Here is a 17,617-nt window from a genome sequence, read left to right as displayed (position 1 = left end):
TCCCAAGTTATAGACATTGTAACCGGGATCGTGTCTAAAACTTAGGCATTGTAACCAATATTATGTGTAAACCTGAGGCTTTGTAATCGGTTTCATGTGAAAAATTGAGACATTGTAACCTATGTCATGTGTAAAACTGAGACATTGTAACCTATGTCATGTGTAAAACTGAGGCAATGTAACCTATGTCATATGTAAAACTGAGGCATCGTAACCTATGTCATGTGTAAAACTGAGACATTGTAACCTATGTCATGTGTAAAACTGAGGCATTGTAACCTATGTCATATGTAAAACTGAGGCATCGTAACCTATGTCATGTGTAAAACTGAGGCATTATAACCTATGTCATGTGTAAAACTGAGGCATTGTAACCAATATTATATGTATAGCTGTGTAATTAGGGTGATCAATAATTGTTAGAATGATATGCATGATACAATTTGAAGCAGCGGACAAGCAAAGTTGTACTTGAGAGACAAAATTGATAGGACTGCCAAAAAGACAGAATCTAGTTCCCCTTTAAGGCTTATAAATTGTGTTTTACGCCCCTTTCGGTAATAATCTTAAACGCGCCGTTCATCTCCCCTAGCCTCCTTTCATCAATATCCCAGCAAGATCTCGAAGAACTGGTTTCACATATAGTATATAGGTGTGATGAACTGAACCTGGTTGTTAGATGGAGTGAGCCAACGCTACAACAACTTGGCTACACCACCAACCCTTAACTGCCGATTGAAGGTACTAAAACATTACGTATACGGTGTCTCTTGCGTATCCAAGATAAAAACATCACAGCAGTTGTAGTTTACCCTGGCGGGAAACACATGGCCCGCTGAAGAAACAGGGACAGCTGTTAACGCGCTATCAATTTGTACAGCTCGATAGGTCGATGTTATACTGTATGTCGCCCCACTGGTCACGTTGCTAAGTGTATACACACGGAACACAATCAGCTATAACTTGCTTGTTTTTATTTAAGGCACAGAAAACCCATATATATTAGACAAACACGTGTTTTTACCTTCGAATATGATTAACGATAATTAACGATAACGATAATTACATGGCATCACCAAGTAGGAACATATAAGGAAACATAATCTTTAATTTCCTCCACGAATTAACCAAAAGGGATGTAAATCATGACGTTCATTATGTGTAGGGAGATGGTGTTTCAGCAGAGGTTTAGGAAGATGGTGTCTACTAAGATCTATATGGTGATAATGTTTAGGTAGATTGATTCAGAGAAAATGTATATTCAGCTCACATAAAAATACGCTTTATAAGAAGAGTGAATGGGTATATTTTTACGCCGCTATTAGAAATATATTCCCGCAATACACCAGGAGTGGGTACTGCAGATTGTACCAATGGGAAATGGAGCCAGGGCTTTAAGGAGCTGATGTTTGAAAAAGCATCCACTTGGGACATTGACAACCTGTGTGACGCATGTGCATTATTGACTGTATAGGGACCAATGTCACAGTGCTTTATTGACAAGCTATGTACGACGTGAAATACGATAAGGTTCGTATCGATCAAATGGACGTAGTTTTCGGTAAATGTTCAATATTTCGAAATTAAAACTATTTTTAGAACGAGCACAAAATAGTTAATCCTTTGTTTTCGGAATTAGTTCGTCAAAAGTGAGATACTTAAAGGGTTGAAGTAGAGATTTCGTTCCCGTCGTCCTTTGTAAAAAAGTACGTTGTGGCTTCCTTTGGGGCAGCTGTGTCTGACAGGTGTTTAGGGGAAGAGCATTCGCTTTCAGAGGTGAATAGTTGTGTTGTGGCCTATGTGATATGTGCTTACAGTCACCTTGTGTGCAAATACACCACTTATCTGCGTGGGAAGTGTATTGAGTGCCACAGCTCGTTTGTTCGGATGAGTTTGTGCTGGTATTTCGAGACTAAACAATTACATAATTGGGCAGCTGCGTTAATACAGCAATCAGCGACGTGGCGTTCAATGGTAACTACACTGGAATACTTTCAGAGATGTGAGTTCAACATAACGAAATATGTAAGTATTTACACCTTATCAACCTGACAACAAGGAATATGTCAACAGTTCGCCTCTTATTTCTTGATATATACTGTATGTGACCTAAGAATGTACGCGAACGTTTGGCTTGGTTGTCATGGGGTAACGACACAGTAAGCAGTATTTCACCTGAATATGGTAAAAAATCTCCGCATATCTCCGATACCTGCCAAAATCAAATACCAAGCTAAAATATCCGAACCCTTGTGAATCAATGTTTAATAACTGATATTAAATTAAATATAAATTTTATAATCTAAGACAAGGCCAAAAGATTTGCATTTTCAAAAGTGGTACTCTTCACTATGTTTACACAATAAGTTAAATCATTACTCCTGTTTTTAATAATTCATTCTTACTGAAAAATATCTTTTGGACATAAACGTTAAGAAATTCCGAACAGCACATTTCCGTTTCAGATGTAATTATCATGACCTTCAAAAAGAAAAAAGGTAGACATTTAGGGAAAACCGATTGTGTAAAAAATGTACTTGTCATGAGATAGAAGATGAATACCCTTTTTAGCTTGTTTGTCCATTGTATGCAAATATCAGAAAAGAATATATAAAGAGGTATTTCTATTCAATCCTCGAATAGACAACTCTTATATCTTCATGTCATCTCAAAATCAAACTGTCACAAAGTTCACTGAATGGTAATGTGTATATACCATTCAATGAACATCATTTCCTCTAATCACATCTTATACATTATTTATGATGTATTTATTTAAATTGCACCCATTGCTACTGTATGTTTATATTTACTATGGCCTATGTCGTTTCCAGTACTGAAAATAAAGAATGATTGAATAACTAATATGATTTAATATATGTCCATAAAACAGCTGGAGCGTAAAAAGCCCCTCCCCGAGTGCCCACCAGCTGCCTGATCATGTATATTGAGAAAATATGCAAGGTGTGATTGCGATATGTATAGTTAGCAATAAGTACACGCTTGTGATGTGAGTGCAGATACACAGAGAAAATACACAGGTCAGTAATATTAGAGTGCTGTCAAATGTCATGTTTATCCTGTATTGAAACGTATTGTTTCATTGATCACTTGGTAAAGTCGACATGCTAAATTGGTTATATTTTCTCATAGTCTTCGAATTCTTTATTTCGCCGCGTGGCACCGATACACCTCTTACACGAGGGTCATCCTCCACAACGTGGTGACCAGCTTCAGGCAAGATCTATAAGTTGTAATTGGTGCCGTGTTTGTTTGTTTGTGTGTTTGTTCTTTAACGACGCACTCAGCAATATTCCGGCTATATGACGGCAGTCTGTAAATAATCGAGTCTGGACCAGACAATCCAGTGATTGATATAATGAGCATCGATCTACGCAATTGGGATCGATGACATGCATCAACCAAGTCAGCGAGCCTGACCAGCCGATCCCGTTAGTCGCCTCTTGCGACAAGCATAGTCGCCTTTTACGGCAAGCATGGGTTGCTGAAGACCTATTCTACCCCGGGTTCACGGGTTATTCTGCGTAGGTAAGAGCGTAGGTAACAGATGTTCGACAACAAGCATGGCTTAAAGCCATTAATAAAGGATTACAATTGATAATAGCTAAGGGATTACAAAAAATGAAAAAGAATGAAATTGGATTTATTTTAAACGTTCGGCAGGATAATTTATCAAGTTATGTGCACATGACGCAAATGAAGACAAAATACCTTTCTACGTTGCAATTAGTTCGATTTTGCTTGTTACAAACCTGAATCACTTCAGGCTTTTCTTCCACATAAAGCTGACACGCCGTGAAATAACTGCACGCACGCACTAGACAACCGGGTATTAATATATATTTCTATATAAATATGAAAACAATTAACTATTTCCTTAAAGGAGATCGCCGTCACCTTGAACACTGCGCCAGGATACAGAAAGCCCTCATTATGAAGAGCTGGATGCAGGTAGCTACGTTAATAACATGGATTGCTACTGTCAGTATCCTTGTCCGTCGAGTTACAGAAGAGAGACCCAGCGCCGTCACGCTCAACGACAACAGCGTAGCTAGCAGCCTCGTCCAGAAAATCGAGACGGTCTTGTCTGAAAATGAGAATCTAAAAGCCGCCATCTTTGACGAAATGAGGTACACTGTAAAAAATGTGTTTAGATTCAAAACACAAATACTATTATTCATACAGCAACAACAAATTTATGAACACAACACTTTTTAAACCTGGTCGGGACGCGAACTTGCAACCTCTTGTTTTGTTGTCCTTCGCTCTACCAGACAGTTGTCATCACAAATGTCATTTTTCCTAGTCACTATTAACCTAGCCTTTGTATATTTTTCTGATAGCATTGTACCAAGTTCGGTGTAAGTCCTGGTGGTATGTGTGTTATGCAATTGCCTGTGAATCTTATTTGCACATCTAATTTCAGTATACATTATACATCTTATCCATATTAGACTTATTGCCTAATGGTATGCACTTTATCTAAACATGATTAAATTCTAAACATGTTTAGATTATGGGGATGTTGTGTTAAGGCGGTGTTAGGCTGTGAGACGATAGTTTATTACACGTGTTTAGATACTAAACGTGTTCAGAAAGAACATTTTCGCACACACATCCACACACCCCGCACGCACGCACGCACGCACGCACGCACGCACACACACACACACACATCCCCCGCGCGCGCACACATACACACAACATAGATACACACACAACAGACATAAACACAACACATACAACAAACACACTCGCACACAACATGCAGACACATACACACAACCAGGACACACACACACAAACACACAAACAAATACACACACAAACACAAACAAATACACACACAAACACAAACAAATACACACATACACACTCACAACACACATATATACATACGCTCCAGCGTATAACCACACAAACCCTCGCATAAAGGTTTGCGCTTTCATATTAAATTCAGGGTCGATATTGTAACGTGTATTCGATACTTAATTAAGGACTGGTAATACTGTTTCTCGTTTGTATATAACGGCGGTTGCATGCATCAGACAACATGTCAATACTGAACAACATAACAGCTGTACAGAATTTGCGAACTGCACAACACCACCTGATCCTTGTCATTATACAACTGACTGGATGACTACAATTTCAGTTTGTTTTATTCCAATGTATAGAATGTCCTTGAATGCAGTGCCTGGTCGGAACGGTCCCAGGAAGGAACAACCAGGTGAAGTCAATAACAGAATTATTATTTTATATTTTTTATTAAGACTTTTTGTGATATTTAGTGATATTTTCATTGCAATGAACATGACTCTTGATATTTCATTGCAATGAACATGACTCTTGATATTTCACAGCAGTGAAAATAACACTTTGACGGAATGTACCAGAGCTACCTCCCCGCAAATTGTCTCCCTTTATCGTAAGTGTCTGGCCCGTACACAAACTGTTGACTTCCTTTTTATGTTAGTTCCACATTAACAAAGCAAAATGATGTCATTTATGGAGTTAATATCGCTTCTTCGCCGATAGTTATTCTTTTGCAAATGTTATAAAATGTAAATGTTATTCGTAAATCGAGGTTGGTCGTTTCGCAAAGCGCAATTTTGTTACTTGACTAGCGTGTATTCCTTCACTCTCAACAGCGGTCTCGTAGCTTTCAAGTTGATTTTGCATACACTCATATCCAAATGTATGTATTTTAGTGACCTCAAAACTTTTTATTACTTTTGTTTATATTTTTTAAGATTTTGCAATTACTTTTTCGGAATTACTTTTTAAGTCGCAATTAAAAGGGTGGTGAAACGTCACTGCGTGTTAAGTAGGGATAATTGACGTTTAAAGGTTTCCGGAAGAAAACTACACAGAAAGTTTAAAATAAAGAAGATAGCCTTTCCACTTCACTCGATGAGAGAAACTTCTTTCACATGGCACATGAAATAGCCTCTATATATCACCATTACAATAAAAACATGATTTTTTATGATAGTAACGATATTGTCAACGCTATATAGAATGTATCGTGTTGACATACGATGGATGATAGATATGTACTGAGCCTCACGTAGAAAGATTTGACCTTAACACATTAAAATTATTTATTGATCAACATGCCCCCCTTCTACATGCGAACGGTGATGGGGGGATTTTATCCCAATTTCGCAGAAATCCTTCTCTTTCCAAAAAGTTTTCCACAGACACTATGACGTCATGCTTCGACTAGAAATGAGTCCCGACAGAGCTTTCTGAATGTTTGTGAACATATGTTAGACTGACGGAGATCAGGGCCCCGTTCCACAAAGCGATGTTTGGGCTAAGTTGATTGTAACTCACTAAGTACGCGATCTTAAATTTTTGTTACGATCGGCCGCCCGTTCCACAAAGCAATCTTAACTTGAGAGAGTTGTAAGTTAAGATCAAAATGCTAAGTTGCTCCGGACCAACTTAGGATCGCTAAAATCGATCTTAAATATTGTACCATAACAACAAAGATGGCGACTTTTATTATGATGTGCAAGGAAATGGACCGTGTCTTACACAAAGAAAGGGTTTTTAGAGACCGCACCCGGCAGCTGGATACGTTATCTGACGATGAACTGTATGCGCGATATCGTATGCCACGCCACGCCCTCTTGAAACTGCTCGAAGCAGTCTCTCCGTCCATTACACCAGCAACCCAGCGTTCAGGAGAATAAGGTTGGTGCTAAAGGAGTTCAAAGTCACACTCGCGGATTGTAGACTCGACAATGGCTGATTAATGCACTGATGCACTTAGCTTTCTACGTTTCTTAGTCTTAATTTAATACGGTAATTGGTTTTAAAGTGAAGCCCAATATGCTCCGTTTATCGTCTGGCCCTTTGGAAGATAGTCCATCCTGTTTACACCCTCGGCATCCAAGAACATGGACGCCATAACCTTTCCAGCTAATGGGACAGTCTTGATGACATCAGATTATTCCCCTGCCTTGATTGATGTTTTGGAAAGAGCCTGGAGTGAGTGAGTGAGTTGGGTTTAACGCCGCTTTTAACAGTATTCCAGTTATATCACGGCGTGTCAGCTTAATGTGGGAGGAAAGCCCGATGTGATGCAGGTCTCAGACGTTTACCTCTTCGGTGAAACCCACGAGCACGGGTATGGTGCTGACAAACCTAGAAACATAATCGGGGCGAACCGGGATTCGAATCCACAATCATAGATTTCTGGCGTGCCCAAGGGACGCAACTCTGCACAGAGAATCGAGGCGTCTTAGACGACTGGGCCACCCGTGCCCACTGAATCAGCTCTGACGTGCTGAACCCAGGTTGCATCCACAGTCACAAATCACCATATCTTGCATTCTCTGGATCATTTCTGGTCGTCAACAACTCTATGTCCACACCAAAAGATTTCACATTTTAGCATTTCCTTCTGCGTGAGGTTAAGAACTTATCAGTCAACCGTCGTACATGAAGCTCACTTGTATTTTAAATATGGTGTTAGAATTTATTTGCTAACAATTCTTGAATTGAATGAGTGAGTTTGGTTTTACTTCACTTTGAGCAATATTCCAGCAATATCATGGCGGGAGACACCAGAAAGGGGCTTCACACATTGTACCCCATGTGGGGAATCGAACCCGGGTCTTTGGCGTGACCAACGAACGCTTTAACCACTAGGCTACCCCCTCCGCCGCTTGCAATTCTTGGAACATGAATCATAAACACTGTTCATTTTGTATTCATTCACACGCGGTGTCTAAACATACTTCAGTGATTAAATTGCGTCTTGAAAACAGATTATTTTAAGAATCACATTATGTGATAAAGGGATTAATGCCCTCCTGTAGTTCTGACAATTTGTATTCCAGATATATGATATTTATCATGGGCTCCCATAATACAATCATATTGCTGATGTATGCTATTTATGATACAAAACACTCGACTAATGATCTCTATTAACATGGTCTTAAAAATATTGAGCTATGGAGTTAAAGTTAACAATGTTTCACTTCAAATAACTTCAGAAAAACGATCAATTATAGGATTAAATGTATTTGTTAACTTAGTGGCATTTTACCTATATAGCAAAATCCCCTTGATTTCAAATGGATGTCAGTATCTGTATTTTTAAGCAATAAATATTCACAGAATATAAATCACTACATGTCAGTTTCAATTATTTCCTGTGAGTATCGTGGAACAGTGGGTAAAGCGTTCGCTCATCACGCCGAAGACTGGTTTTGAGTCTGCAAGTGGTTAAATTCTCATTAATTTCTTATTTAGTACTCATTCCTTACAAGCTTATGTCCCCTACCCTGATATTGCTGGAATATTGATGAAGATTAAGTTATGCCACATTGAATCATGGTGGGTTTTTATACCAGATGATGACCTTCTCTGGGGCGGGGATAAGGCCGCCAGACGAGCCGTGTACTTGCTGGATAACTTCTGGTTCTATTTGAGAGATAAACTCGACCGGGTGCATGACATCAGAAGCCGAAGCCAACTAAAACAGACGGTCGATCACATGCGCAAAACTGTAGACCAATATCATTGGTAAGTCTTCATTAAATGACACCTCCTTTAAAGACGATAGGCACCTCCCATACAGACAATAACAACCTTTTCAACTCCTATACACACAATAAGAACCTATGCACCTCCTATACAGACAATAGGCACCTAGGGAGCTCCCACACAGACAATAACGACCTTTTCAACTCCTATACACACAATAGGAACCTATGCACCTCCTATACAGACAATAGGCACCTAGGGAGCTCCCACACAGACAATAACGACCTTTTCAACTCCTATACACACAATAGGAACCTTTGTACCACAAGTACAAACTATAGGAATAACACACATACGCACGCACGCACGCACGCACGCACGCACACACACACACACTCACACACGCTGGAGATTTAAGAATGACAATGTCTGCAGGTCGTATAATCTCATATCTGCTGGTTGTCATAATGCATGTTTATGTTTGTTCTTGATTTAATTCAGAAATAATATTTCCTTTAAAAAATATTTCAAAGGAGGGTCAAGCACAAACTGAAGGAGATACAAGATGGAGACGGTAGAGAGAAGAAAAAGCGAGTCATCATGAATGAGCTCGGTCAGAAAGTCCAGAGACGTCTTGCCTATATACAGGTATACAACACACTTTAGTTGTGTTAACACAGCCACATTAGAATGTATTTCCGCCATAAGCCTAATGAGGCCACCATGACAGCAAGCGACTCTGCATTAATTTTGCTTTCGATGGAGATTTGACAGACACTATTGGACAGTGATTCATAAACACATGCTTATGGTGGGAATCGCACGGAAGGGGGGTATATCGCTTGTATATGACTTCCGATGGCGCTAGAGTCGCTTCGTCCCAGGTCGACGGGTCAAATAATATTGTCCAAACGGATGAAATGAAAAGTGTAGTTACAATTGTGTAAAGTGGAATATCGTTTATAAGGATCTCAGATGTCCGGAAACCTCTCCTGTCGGACGATATTTAAGCGGAACAAAGTATGTACTACATAAAATGCTCCGGTTTCCTGATCTTCCAGTAAAGTTCAATTACCAACCTCTGCAAAATACATACCATTGTGTCTTACTTACCGGACAGTGGACTGTAATAGGCCAACAGTTCACTTAGGGTTGGTGGTGAATGGCTGGAATGTTTGTGAGCGACATTTTTACAAGATTTCAAGACTTTTTCAACCCTTTAAAAATATAATGTGTTTGAAAGGTTGAGTGTAACAAACATATTTTTTAAGAATAAGCTTTGTTGTCGTTTTTTTTAAAGAGTTGGGGTAGAAGTCGATTAAGTATTCGAGTTGACATTGATACTTTTCGTGACTCATAGTTACGTTATGACTTCTGTTTATCTGCTACAGAATCCTAAGCATTGCCCCACTGCACGGAAGTACATTTGTTCCCCGAAGCAATGCGGGTATGGTTGCCAGTTGCATCACATGGCGTACTGTCTCATCATGGCGTACGTCTCCAACAGGACCTTGGTCGTAAATACGCTTGACAGGAAGACTCAGTCCTGGACGCCATTTTTTAAACCACTCAGCGAAACTTGTTTGAAGTCATATGATGGAAACGCTGTGGTCGAATGGAATGGTAAGCATGTGCTGCTTTAGTGCACATGCACAATCTATTATACCATATTTGTGCACACGCGCAATCTGTTACACTATAGAAATGACGTTTTGGAATTCAGTCTCCTTTTTAGTCAATATCTGGTCCATACCCCGTGAGCATCGATGCAGGAACGACATCTTCTGGGCATACTGGAAACCAATTGTCAGATTGTCTCCCGTTGTAGGCGTTGTCATTCTTCCTGGAAGCCGTCTCCAAACACGTTGTCCACCAACAAAGCCGAAAGCGTAAAAGCGTATGTTCCGTGTCGCTGTTGACGACCTCCAAGCGGCTGTAAAATAAAGTAGAGTAAAGCTTTTCCTGTATGGCTGGAAGAGTCTAAGATTACTTTATGTGTGTACGGTTCCTATATGGTGTAGAGGCTTTTTTGTACTGACAATAGTTAATGTATTTCGCTGGTCACACAAAAGGACCAGATTCACCTCTACATTTGTCGAAGCTGTGCTATCGCATTCGTGGTGGCAAAGTCCTCAATATCGTGTAAGCCCATCATGTTACGTATGGTATTAGTATGTGAAGGAAGAATTGTTTCGTTGTTTGTTAAGAACCGATGTCTCACCGAGTTAAAGCTTTGATGCAGCCATTTTGACAGCTAGCTAGCAGACGACACAACAAACGAACCGAGTTACTTCCCTTCCCCCAGAGCTCCAGATAACTTTTTGAGCAATTGAGTTTTTACTCGAAGGTTTCTATTCTAATTCATCTTCCAGATGCAAGAGAGTTAACTCACTATAAAAGTCCAGTTTCCACCCTTGCCGAACTAGGCTAGTATTATGGAGTTACATTTTGGCCGGACTAACGAGTCTATGCATAATCCAATCAAAATCGCGCACCGAAATCGAAATCCGGTTCGTACACTGTCGTACAGATTTCGGTCGATTGCAGGATTTGCAAAACATGTTCACCGCCAACTCGTTGTCAGCAGATATTTTCCAAATGTTTTCATGTTTTTAATCAAGGTGCTCACGTGATTTGATGCATTTCGCGATGTAGGACCCGTTTTATCACAATATAGATCATGATTGTCGATCAGATCTAACTGACCGGGCGCCACCATTTTGTGTGAAGCAAACGCAAGTGATACGAGAGGTGGAATCTGATTGGTCCATAGGAGAGGCTTAGAAAGGACATGACTGGTAATAGCCACTGGTGGCGCTACGATCGAGCCCATTAATTCCAGCCTAGTTCGGCAAGGGTGGAAACTGGACTTTTAAAGTCAGTTAACTCTCTTGCCTCGGGAAGATGATTTTAATTGGGTTATTACAATTTTCATTGGGGAACCAATATTTTTTAACTCATCTATTCATCACTCTATTGGGTTTTTCACAAAATAAGTAAGCATTTTGAGATTTAAAAAATGAAATAATGTTTTAGATGTTTATAACGGTTCTAAATATAGACTTGACTCGGAAAGTAAATTAGCTCGTAGTTGTGTTTTTGAAATTAGCTCTGCTGTGCGCATGCTGAAAAAGCTTCATTGGGTATTTACAGGTGCTGCTGACAATTGAGTTTTTCATTTAATGCATGCATCTCTGTACACAAGTTAATTGAAAGTAATTGGGTTTTAAATAGTTTTGGGGGGTATTTTACGCTTATCTGTAGCTCTACTTTACCCAATGAATTCGGATAAACATCGGTTTACATCAGCTCAACGATACTATGCGAGATAAGCAAGTTACATCAGGTGTGTGCCGATTGATTTCTCAGCGGGGTACATGAGCGAAGTACATGAGAGGGCTTTATGGAAAATAAGATAACTTTAATCCAGAGTTCAACACGGCGCAAAGAACTTTTGTAGAATTACCAAGTACCTGTACTGTCATAAAGCGCACGTGTGTAACCCAGAAGATAAAACAAATTGTAGTAGCTTCAGAATCAGGAATGAGAATATGACACATTTCGCATAGCGATATGCCGATGACCTGTCTCCACCTCTCTCGACAGACATTCCCGCTTCACGGAAATGGGTCAACGTTTCAACGCAGCGAAATGCTGTAGGGGGAAGGAGGTCCGACAGAGCTAAACTGGTACTCTGCCCTTCGCCTCCTAGCGGCTCTAGGGCAGGTAAACCAGTCTAGGACAGGACGTGGCTCCCTGTTTTGATTGTTGCCAAATAACATGAACATGTTTAGTGTAATAATTTACAGTTAGGTATGTTTTAAAAAAATAATTCATAATTATTTCGAATGTACGCCTATCATTATGCATATGTGAGACAAAGATAAAGTTTCTTAAAACTTTCCAACAGTTATTCATCCTTATGCCCTCATGTGAGTTTCTCAAACCCATAACAAATAAGGCACTTCTCCTGCAATAATTGGCCGCTCCTTAACCAATCAGAAGCCAGTTTTTTATTGTAAGGTAAGATAAACCTAGCTGTCCCTTCAATAATGACGTTGAGTATACATGTAGCATTAACAATGTGATTGAAGTAAATTAAATCCGAGTTGAACTCAATAGACATGACGCGGTATTAACATATCATGGCCTCTTATCAAGGTGAATCTGGGATTCGAACCCAAACCTAGCGGATCATGGCAGCTAAGGTGGCTTCCCTAAGCTAGTATGAATTTGAATACAGTAAACTACGGTTATAGCGAACACGCTTATAGTGAACTGACGGATATAACGAACTTACTTATTTAGTCCCGACTATTTGCTGTAGTTATTATGTATATATGCTTATAGCGAACTACGGTTATAACGAACTAAAATTAGCAGTCCCCATGAGTTCGTTATAACCGTAGTTTACTGTATTTGAAAGAACAATCGCCATTACAAACCTGAATTTGGAGTGTACGGGTCATTGACTTTCGTCTTAAATATCATGAAATACATTCTTTTATTAGATGTCAAGGACATCTCTGAGAAGAGAGAACCAGACAATGTGGAGATCTTGCTGCCTTCCCTTGACAACATGCTTTTTCGTCCGGACTATCTCCCCCTAGCTATCCCAGCAGACCTTGCGCCAATATTACAACGTTTCCATGGGAATCCAATCACTTGGTGGATAGGTCAAGTTGCAAAGTATTTGACAAGATTCGATGACGAAACCGAGCGTAACGTTGAAGAATATGAAAAGACAATCAAATTTACAGGACCAATAGTTGGGTATATATTCAACTTCTGTTCCGTTTTATTTGTGCTCGCTTGTTTGCGTGTGGAACAGACAGAATACGGTTCACAATAGGTTTGAGTTTGAGTCTGACACTAGATTTTTATTCACACCCCGTGGAAACAATGCGAGGTTTCCATGTTACAACATGCAATTGCGTTTCATGCGGTAGACCTGCTCAACACAACATGGCGCACAATGCTACAATTACGGACTGATTTAATTTGGTGTTAGATTGAGACGTTTTGGGACATTTCAAAGATTGGATTGTTTTAGTTTAAGATAGACCAATCTTCTTTATCATTACATATATAAATGAGAAATATTTAGGACATTTAGAAAACAACCTGCAGCCTAGCCCCTGTTATCGTGTTCCCTAATCGGTTGAAATAAGTTTTTTTCTTGATGACCATTGCGGCCTACGATTCATCCCCTTAGAAGTCTGTCAATGTACATTGAAGGGTTTACAGCGCTCTTCTACATAACCTGTTGACCACAAATCCGAAATTATATTTTAATAGCGGTACGGTCTTCAGCAACCCATACTTGCCGTAAGAGGCGACTGGCTGGTCAAGTTTGCTGACTAGGTTGAAGCATGTCATCGTATCCCAAATGCCTGGATCGATGCTCATGATGTCAATGACTGGATTCTCAGGGCCAGACTCGATTATTTACATACCGCCGTCATATGGCTGGAATATTGCTGATTGCAGTGTTAAACAACAAACCAACCAACCAAACACAACACAACACAACAAATGTTATTGTTTTCAGTCTGAACATGTAGGTTGGTGTCTGACTCTGTTCTTGGTTTAACCCTTTAGGGTTCACGTGCGCCGTACAGATAAACTTGACCGGGAAGCAGCTTTTCATTATCTTGATGAATACATGGCGTATGTAGAGGACTACTTCAACGGCCTTGACATTCAAACAGGGTCGAAGGTCGAAAGAAAGGTGTACCTAGCAACGGATGAACCTACAGTCATCAATGAAAGTAAACGGTGTGTATAATTTAATTTGTGCTTTATTTGATTTGTGACCCCAAATTTCGTACATGGACAACCAACTATAAACGCCTGATTCGGGTCAACCTGAACATTTCAAGATTGTCACCGAATCCAAGATGGCCGCTTTTTCGATAAACCAGTTACGAGTTCTGTGCCTCCATTAAACATAACTTAGCCTCCATGAATAACATTATATGTAGTAAATAGCAAATAAAAGACCACAGTTCCGTGTATAAATGTTTCTAAAATGCAGTATAGCAGTATTAGGTTTCTCAGATTTTTAGCGGTCTGTTTTTCGTTCACCCTCTTTTATCCATTTCGGTCGGAAATCCATGTGTTCCAGGTACAGGAATTATACTTTCATCTATAATATGGACATCATCCGCAAGGCTGAGAGAGTCGCTGGGTCCCCTAGTGTTATGACTGGAATCGTTTACGACATACATTTCCTTTCTAAATCGGATTTTCTTGTGTGTACGTTCTCCTCACAGGTAGGTTAAATTCAAAGTATGTTTGTTTGGATTTGTTTGGGGTTTTTTAACACCCACGCAGCTTTATTAAAGCGATGTGACACGTGGCATGTCCTTGAGCCTACGTCCAGACAGACCAGTAATTGGGTTTTGGGGAAAGTCCCTCGCCGTCTTGGCACCATGACCCATAATCAACCAAGTCACTTGTCACCCGACACATATAGTCTAGTCTTTTGACTAGCAAAAGTTGGTGGGTACCTATCTGAACACAGAATCTTTCCCTGAATTGTCACAGAATCACAGGTAGGTAGAAATTAATTAAACATGAACTGATACGTTCAAGGTCAAGGTCAAGGTCATATCTGACCTTGGTCAAGTAAATATTTCATCTGTCAAGATAAATAAATGATTTAAGATATTGGTGTAATTTGGATATAATACATTTAGATTCAATATATGTCAAGACACATTCCATAGGATATTGTGTATGAAGCCAAAATACACACCTATAGGCCATTTTGGTGATATTTGAAACGAAACTATCTCCAGAAAATTCTGAAACACGATCATCGCGTTCTGTTTGGCGTCTCTGCGAAGCAGTTCGGAACCTGTGGTTAAAGCGTTCCCACGCCGACCCTGGTTCGATTCCCAACATGGGTACAATGTGTCAAGCCCAATGGTGGTGTTCCCTAATGTGATATTGCAGGAATATGGCTACAAGTGGAGTAAAACCCTTTTCATTCACTGAGCAGCACTTTGATTCAGTAGATATAGATAAGATTATACCCATTATCATTTGTGTCATTTTCAAGTCGTCTTCTTGTTTCAGGTATGTCGCGCAGCATATGAATTAATGCAGACTAAACATGTCGATGCTTCGTCCAATTTTCGATCACTTGATGATGTTTATTATTATGGAGGTCAAGGTCCGCACAGGATGACTGCAGTGGAAGACCACGAAGCGCTGAGTAACAAGGAATTAAGTGTAATGAAGGGTTCTGACGTGTACATCGCCGGAAACACCTGGACCGGCGACGTGGTGGTGAGGAACCACGGTTACTCTACAAATGGTCTTGTCCCAGCTTATAAGGTGGCGGACATCGTGGAGACTGCCCAGTGTCCGCTTTATGAAGAGGTTGACACGACCGGTTCATAATGGAAACAAACAATAACGTTCTCCAAAAAAATATATCTATGCAAAAATTGTTATTGAAATATGCACCACGGAAATGACAGCAATGTAATTGTCTGGAATATTTCAAACAGGGTTATCTATGAGGTTTTTTTTTACCGATGTTGGTGTTTTTTTACATACTTTTTCAGAAAAACAATTTGTGGTCCCAGTGCATTTGCGTTCTACTGGGATCATTCGCCACCACTCGCATCTTTCCGTAACCAACAAGGGGTCTGTCCCGGAATGACATGTGTTGGTCACGAATGTTATCGGAATGTGTGCAGGAGGCGGTCGCCTCACTCAGTTGCGCCCCTTAGCAAGATCTGCGGATCATTGGTAATGATTCTAGATTCGCCCCGATTATGCGTTCAGGGAGTCTGAAATCTGCTAATCTGCTGCAGGAGACTTGGCCCAAAAAGGTTTCACTATGTATCCGTGTCTGATGAAAGTCGCGCTTGACTGAGTATAGCAACATTCCAGCAATATAGATGTGTTGGACAACTGGACTATGAAATCGTGATCCTAGGGAAAAAGACAAAAGCTTTTAGTCATGCGACAGTGGAATTGCATTGATAAACGTGAATATCATCGCTATTCCAGCTATTTGCCCGAGCCTGACCACCAAAGGTTGTTGGATTGTTTCCACGCCGGTCGAGCAGTTGAATTTAACCTTTGCACAATTGTTAATCTTCTGGCTTGGGTTGTATACTCCCCAGGGAGCTGATAATGATTCTTGAGTGCACAATGATCCTGTGACCGGGGTAATAATAGCGCTTTCAGCATGCCCCTGAGTGGTGTGGAAATGTGCGCAACATGAAAAGCCTATTATTAATATTAGATAATTCATTACTTAAACTCAAGACAATGTATGCATATGGAAGGCATGTTTATCAGAACTCTTAATGAAAGGAAAGATGTGACTGTTGACTGACTATCTGATTGGTTGAAACAGGTCGATGGACTACAACAGTTAATGGGTGCGTTACAATGTAACCTTGCATCAGCAATGTTTCTGCCATATTGCAGCTCGTGACTGCAGGGGTTACATATGGAGTGAGTGAGCTTGGTTTAACGCCGCTTTTAACAGTTATATCACGGCGTGAGGAAAGCCCGAAGTGATGCAGGTTTACCACTTCGGTGAAACCCACGAGCACGGGTATGGTGCTGACAAACCTAGATACATAAACGGGGCGAACCGGGATTCGAACCAACAATCAAGGTTTCTGCCCAAGTGACGCAACTCTGCACGGCGAATCGCGGCCCCTTAGACGACTGGGCCACCATGCCCCCGGTTACATATGGACGTGTATTGGACGTGTATTGCCATGTGTCCAACTTATATGTCGTGGTTCTGAAGATGGATCAACCAGAAAAACAGACATGAAACCTACCTAAACCCGAAGTGCAGGGGACCATCTGAAACATTGACCCTTAATGCAACACAAGAAGGGCGTCGATGTGAGACCGTCGTCTTCATCGATATCTTGAGATGATGGAATTCGAATTAACGAGGTTTTAAATGTGGTATGATGTCTTTGTGTTAATGTACAACGTGTTTAACTTCTTGACGCCAGTCTGGTATAACGACTGCTTGTCCGCGTACGTCTGGGAGCAGCGTGTGACGTTCGGAGGGCGAGTGGATGAGTGTGGTGTAGTTTGAATA

At 40.4% G+C, this 17,617-nt stretch overlaps 1 protein-coding gene across 2 annotated transcripts; it reads left to right on the top strand.

The window, feature by feature from the left end:
- Window positions 1-1,644: 1,644 nt before the first annotated feature.
- LOC125384239 (alpha-(1,6)-fucosyltransferase-like) lies at window positions 1,645-17,121 on the top strand. 2 transcript variants are annotated; one of them, XM_048402865.1, is made up of 10 exons: window positions 1,645-2,025; window positions 3,905-4,151; window positions 5,199-5,251; window positions 8,394-8,565; window positions 9,060-9,174; window positions 9,918-10,149; window positions 13,038-13,299; window positions 14,128-14,304; window positions 14,654-14,801; window positions 15,610-17,121. In XM_048402865.1, the coding sequence occupies exons 2-10, from the start codon at window positions 3,955-3,957 to the stop codon at window positions 15,934-15,936; spliced, it is 1,683 nt and encodes a 560-aa protein (XP_048258822.1). In that variant the 5' UTR covers window positions 1,645-2,025; window positions 3,905-3,954; the 3' UTR covers window positions 15,937-17,121. The 2 variants fall into 2 exon arrangements, with proteins under 2 accessions (XP_048258822.1, XP_048258823.1); XM_048402866.1 differs by lacking the exon at window positions 1,645-2,025 and adding an exon at window positions 2,939-3,041.
- Window positions 17,122-17,617: the final 496 nt, after the last annotated feature.

The sequence above is a fragment of the Haliotis rufescens genome, unplaced genomic scaffold, assembly GCF_023055435.1.
Source record: "Haliotis rufescens isolate VD_foot unplaced genomic scaffold, xgHalRufe1.0.p SCAF_3, whole genome shotgun sequence".
In the NCBI taxonomy this organism is placed as follows: domain Eukaryota; kingdom Metazoa; phylum Mollusca; class Gastropoda; order Lepetellida; family Haliotidae; genus Haliotis; species Haliotis rufescens.
The sequence above is the reverse complement of the archived record's forward strand: the minus strand, read 5'-3'. Positions and strand labels throughout refer to the sequence as shown.

Excerpts from the sequence above, each read along its gene's own strand:
- LOC125384239 (XM_048402865.1), top strand. The coding sequence starts at position 3,955 with ATGAAGAGCTGGATGCAGGTAGCTACGTTAATAACATGGATTGCTACT. Across the intron at positions 9,175-9,917 it reads GACGTCTTGCCTATATACAG|AATCCTAAGCATTGCCCCAC; the intron begins GTATACAACACA and ends TATCTGCTACAG. Across the intron at positions 13,300-14,127 it reads TTTACAGGACCAATAGTTGG|GGTTCACGTGCGCCGTACAG; the intron begins GTATATATTCAA and ends TTAACCCTTTAG.